General features: G+C 41.6%; 1 protein-coding gene across 13 annotated transcripts in view; it reads left to right on the forward strand.

Moving 5' to 3' along the window:
* The window catches only part of TNRC6B (trinucleotide repeat containing adaptor 6B), a 126,206-nt gene extending 120,990 nt beyond the window's left edge, over positions 1 to 5,216 (forward strand). For all 13 annotated transcript variants that reach the window (XM_068142497.1, XM_068142500.1, XM_068142503.1 and 10 more), the window contains 4 exons: positions 910 to 1,134; positions 1,613 to 1,683; positions 3,494 to 3,633; positions 4,540 to 5,216. In XM_068142497.1, the coding sequence (XP_067998598.1) occupies positions 910 to 1,134; positions 1,613 to 1,683; positions 3,494 to 3,633; positions 4,540 to 4,927 (824 nt within the window). In that variant the 3' untranslated portion in view covers positions 4,928 to 5,216. The remainder of the gene's footprint in view (positions 1 to 909; positions 1,135 to 1,612; positions 1,684 to 3,493; positions 3,634 to 4,539) is intronic.
* Positions 5,217 to 6,000: the final 784 nt, after the last annotated feature.

Here is a 6,000-nt window from a genome sequence, read left to right on the forward strand (position 1 = left end):
CATGAGAGTGGTGAAGCCCTGGAATGGGTTGTCCAGGGAGGTGTTTGAGTCCCCGTCCCTGGAGGTGTTTAAGCCCAGGCTGGCTGAGGCTCTGTCCAGCCTGATTTAGTGTGGGGTGTCCCTGCCCATGGCAGGGGGGTTGGAACTAGATGATCCTTGTGGTCCCTTCCAACCCTGACTGATACTATGATACTGTACTATGATAGTGATGTTCCGCGGAGTGTGCTCATTTTTCTCTTATTTAATTCTAATCCATAAGAGTTCTTGAAACGTGTTAGGGATGTCCACTGTTGGTCTTAACTTCTCCTAATAGGCATTTAGGTAATGCTTCCTAGTAAAAAAAAAATCCAATATGCACTGTCAGGAATTTTTAAGAAAAAACAACTACTTTAGTAACACAACTGAATCATCTCCTTTGTATGTTACCATTGTGTCAACTCTGTATGAAACATGATTCATGAGAAAGCTTTGATTTTATAGGAGGGCATCTTTAGGAGGTAGCATTAGCTTAGTGGACCAAGAGTGGCAAATATTCATTTCAGTTCTCTGCAAATTTTTGGCCTGAAGAAGGCTCAATTTCATTAAAGATGAGTAGTGTCCAAACTTGTAAAAAGCTCTTAAATGTGGTGTGGACATAAAAGTTGCTGGTTCATCGTACTCATGATTGAATACACTGCAACTGATCCAGGATCATAAATTGTGTAGGGATTTTTCTTTTTGTCAGCTTATATTTAAAAAAAAGCAAAGATTAACTTACATCTAGGTGGCTTTTTTGATAGGTTAAGTTCTGTTGTATGGTTGTGCTTTGTGTTTTTCTCCACTATAAATGTGATCAGTTCCCAGTGACAGTACAGTTGAACGCTAGTTGAAACTCTTTCTCTAATACTTACAATTTATTTAATCTGATAGCAAAATTCAGTGATTACAAATCAACATGGTCCCCGGATCCCATTGGACACAATCCCACTCATCTCTCCAACAAGATGTGGAAAAACCATATTTCCTCAAGGAACACTACAGGGCTGCCCCGCCCACCTCCTGGCCTGACCAACCCCAAACCATCATCTCCATGGAACAGCACAGCACCGCGGTCGGTCAGGGGTTGGGGGACACAGGACTCAAGGCTTGCCTCTGGTGAGAAGAATCAACTGATAGAACCATTGATCAGACCTGAGGAGTGTACATTTTGCATCACTAATGGTTTGGAGGAAAGAAAATTGCAGTTGTCTAGTAAAAAGGCAGGGGAAAAGTTCCTTCTTGAGATGCAATTGGGTAATTGAGGTGGGCAGTGGCTGGAGATGGTGTGTGGAATCCAGGGCCCAGCTGCAGAGAGCGAGGGAAGAGGGGCCAAGAACCCTCAGGAAGAAGTACCTACTGCATGGGGATTTTCAAGGCTAGATGCCTTCTGTATAGGGGAAACTTCCTGAAGATAAACTAGTGAAAAATTAATCTTGACATGAAATGCAGGAAGGATGTGGTTTTGTTGTCACGACTAAGCCATCACGTGTTACCAGGGCTGATAGTGCTGAACTTGAGATTGAAGACCTGACTAAAGAAAAATGCGGGCATTTGTATGAAATCTGTCTTCATTGCTCTATATTCTAATTTGCAGCATCTACTTGGAGTGATGGTGGCTCAGTTCGTCCTAGCTACTGGCTGGTTCTTCACAATCTCACTCCACAGGTATTGTCTCCAAGACCTGGTTTGCTTTACTGAGATACAGATTTGTGGATTCTTCCCTTGTTTCTCTTTGAATAGCAACCACATTTGTCAGCGTATATAAGATGATTTCTTACTACATTGGGCTGGAGTCTGATGGGGTTTTTCTATTGTAAATTCTTCAGCTGACTTTACTATATTCAGGTTTTGCTACATGATCATCATAACCTTTCTTTACCTAGAGTTTCAAAAAAAAATTACTGGAACAGAAAGATTTTTCTTAGAAGTGAGGATGTATTGGATGACCATAATGTGGAATTGTTTATAGCTGTTAAAGAGACTCTTCTTTGGGATGTTGTCAATAAGAAAGCTGGTGTAACTGCCAGTTTGCACTTTGGTGTTTCCATAGTGAAACCACAGAATGTTTCCAGCACTCCTGCCAAAACAGTCTAGTTAGATTATTCCTGCAAGTATACTCATAGCTTGCTTCCATTCAGAATGATGTCTGTGGAGATGATGGTTTCAGCAATATCAATCAGTCTGTATTCAAGGTTTGGGAAAAGCCTATATGATTATCAGCAGTGCCCTGTGGTCTAGACAGAGCTTCCTGTTGAGCAGGATAATTTATCATGCTTCTAATGAAGTCTAAGAAAAAGAGCAATGTGAGAGGAAAACCTAAAGTCTTCTTCTAATCACTGACACTGGCAAATTCTGCTCCTTTTGTAGGAAAACATTTCTGTTCTTAATGTGAAGGAAAAAGGAATAGTGTGAAGAAGAGGTACAGTCTCCCTTCTGCAGAGTAGTTTGTTACTGGTTTAGGAATCATTTGATGGCAGACGACTGTATTTTGGAGGCATTTAAGTTAATAGAAAAGAGAGAGACACAGATTATAATTGTCTGTTCCATAGGAAAGCTTCTGTTCGTTGGGAGTCACTACACTAGAGAGGGAAGCAGGAAGGTTTGGATTCAGGGACAGGATCTTCATTTCAAGTTTCTCCATTTTAACTTTGTCTGTCTTTGTTACCCACACACAACTTCCTTTCCTTTCATATGAGGTTCGATTATACGAAAGAGGGGAAAGGGAGAAGGAAGAAGTAGCACTTCCTTAAGTATCTGCACATATGGATCCCATCCGTGTGTGCCATGCTCCTGTGGCATACCAGGAATGGAATCTGTGCAGAACACCTTGGAGAACAGCAGTTACTGAAGGTAAGTAACAAGCTGTAACTGCTGCCAAAGGAATGTAGGCAACAACTGCAGTGAAAACGTTAGTTGAGGAGCATTGCTGGCTTTGGCAGAACCATCGCTGCTGGTTTCTGTGACTGCTTCGTAAACCACAAAGACAAAAAAAGCACCAAAATTAAATTTTCACCCCCCCTCGTTGCAGAGGTGGTATTGCCAGTTTTGCAAAGAACTTGTAAATACTGGGTGATTTACCTTCTACTGAAACTGGAGTGCTGGAGACTTACGGCATTCTCGTTCCTTTGGTATATATTCTGGTGGCTGAGGATGAGGAGAAGTACACGTTATATACAATTACTGGAACACCTAGGGATAGTGACCATGTAAGAAACTCATTGAAAACTGGGCCCAAGCTACAAGTGAGCAGGAAAATAATTCAGATTACTCGATAAAGCAAAGTCGTCGTACTTGAGAAGTCAAAACATGCTGATTCTGGTTTGAGAACTACATCATCTTTGCTTACTCCTCAGTGCTTTCAGCTGCTCTCCTTTATGAAAGCAAACTGTCTTTTAATAACCAAGATGAAGTCAGGATTGAAGTACCTTCAGAGAAACAGTTACAAACTTCTTTTATCTTGCCTGTTCCTCTTCAGATTGATGGGTCAACCTTGAGGACGATCTGCATGCAGCATGGCCCACTGCTGACATTCCATCTGAACCTGACCCAGGGCACCGCTCTTATCCGATACAACACCAAACAGGAGGCGGCCAAGGCCCAGACTGCACTGCACATGTAAGCAGTTCCCCTGTCTGTTCCTTCTTACTGTGTTACTCTGTGTGGTGCTATGCTTTCAAAACTCATTTCAGTTATCATGGTTGGAAGGGAATCTTTCATTCATCAGCAGAGGAAGAGAAGCAAAGATGCTTTCTATCTGTGTTATTTTAATTGCTGGCACAAACTGACACACACAGAACTAAGAAGATATAAATAGGGTGGAATTGTGACCAGTGTGTTCCTTACTGTACAAATTGGAGCACTTTATAAAAGCTTGTGAATTGTAGCAGATAAAGATCATTCTTGTGTGTGTAATGCAGATGTGTGGGAATCTGCTGTAGTTTTGAGATACACCTGAAATAACTTACTTAGAAAGCTGCAGGTTTTAGATTTCCTGTTCTTAAGCTTTTTGGAACCAAATGTCATTCTGGTATGTTTTGAAAATATGAGAAGTTTTGAGACTAAAATCTTTGGGGAGTGTAAGGGAGTGAAAACTTTTAAACTATGCTAAAGTTACCCTGAATTTCTCAGGCTTTTAACCTATTCTGCTGCTGTTATGTTTGGAAGCTGGCATATACGCATTTACCATTTTATTTACACTGTGTAGGCACTTTTACTGCTCTTGGTATTGATGATCAGGACCTTAGTTTAAATCTAGAAAGGTTTTTGTTGCAGGCATAACAACTGAATGTTGCAGTAAGGGAGTTAGTTATTTAGTTTGGAGGGGTTTTCCTCCTGTTATAAACTGGAAGCTCTTGTGCTGTGATTCAGTTTCACTGTCAGCCACCTCGTTTTCCATGTTTAGTCCATTGTGACAGTCTATCTCCTCTGAGATGGGCACCTAATAGTGTTGGTTTTGCCTTACAAATCCCTTACATGCTGGCGCTCACAATTGTATTTTCTTCCATTCATCTTGTGTTTTAGGTGTGTGTTGGGAAACACTACCATCCTGGCTGAGTTTGCCACAGACGAAGAGGTTAGTCGCTTTCTGGCACAAGCTCAGCCCCCTACACCTGCAGCAACTCCAAGTGCACCCACAGCAGGCTGGCAGTCCCTGGAGACAGGACAGAACCAGACAGATCCAGTTGGACCTGCATTGAATCTCTTTGGTGGGTCAACAGGGCTTGGGCAGTGGAGCAGTGGTGGCGGCGGCAGCAGTGGGGGTGATCTCACTGGCGCTTCGTTGTGGGGGCCTCCAAACTATTCTTCGAGCTTGTGGGGGGTCCCGAGCGTAGAGGATCCACACAGAATGGGCAGCCCTGCTCCCTTACTACCTGGAGACCTTCTGGGAGGAGGGTCGGATTCAATCTGAACTTAGAACTTTCAACTCTGACCTCGTGACCTTTTTTGGAACAGCAGCAGCACTAACTTGACCTTCTCGTTTTTTTCAACTTGCAATAAATACATTTATAAAAGGAAAAAAAAAAAAAAGATAGAAAAAAAAGAGAAAGAGAGAGAGAGAGAAAAAAAAAGGTGGGTCATTGACAGACTGTCTGAGCACATAGTTGCCTCCCTTCTATAACTTCAGTTTTGTTGTTTTTTTTTGTTTTTTCGTTTGGAATATGAATCCAAAAAAAAAAAAACACAAAAAAAAAAGAGAACATATCACTCTTGAAATACTTGAATCATGAACGCCAACCTAGAAAGACAATGTGAAGCAAGTACACATACCATTTAAATCTAAACACAAAAGAAAAGGAGAAAAAGGAAAAAAAAAAAACCACATAAAAAAAAAACCTTTAAAAAAAAAAAATTAGTTTCTAGTTTTTCACTTTTTTCATGTTATAAGGAAGTTGTTGCTAAGAAACATATATACTGAAAAAAAAACAAAAAGAAACAAAAATAGCTTTTTAACTTTGTTTGCACTGGGTGTGTTTCCGTCCTTAGGTCTACCGTGTTGGGTTGGAGGAAGGGGGAGGGGTTCAAAAAAAAGGGTTGAGGGGAGGGGGAGAGGGTGGCGGGGAGGGGGGGGGGGAGGGGAGGGGGAAGACTTGACGGAGCCTCACTTTAAACAAAAAAAAAAAAACAAACAAAAAAGGAAAAAAAAGAAGAAAAAAAATTAAAAAATTATAAAACCCACCAAAAAAAATAAAAGGAAAAAAAAATGACAAACAAAACAAAAACAAAACACCAACACTTTGTGATCGGCTGGTGGATAAGTACCAGTGTGTTCTGGCACATGTAACTGCCCACGTGTGCTTGTTTCCGTGTGAGTGCGTGTGCACATGTTCCTGTGTGTGCATTTTGTTTCCTCTCTCTATATAATCTTGAAACGCTGCAGTGCTGATGGTCTACGGGCTGGCCGGCCGTCTGCCTGTCTTGATGCTGAAAAACAAGAGAGGCGTGCTGGGAGTCCCTGTGGCTGAAGCAGAAGCCAGTTGGGCT

Source organism: Melanerpes formicivorus, unplaced genomic scaffold (genome assembly GCF_026170545.1).
Source record: "Melanerpes formicivorus ecotype bairdi unplaced genomic scaffold, bMelFor1.0.p_v2 SCAF_8, whole genome shotgun sequence".
NCBI classification, from domain to species: Eukaryota; Metazoa; Chordata; class Aves; order Piciformes; family Picidae; genus Melanerpes; species Melanerpes formicivorus.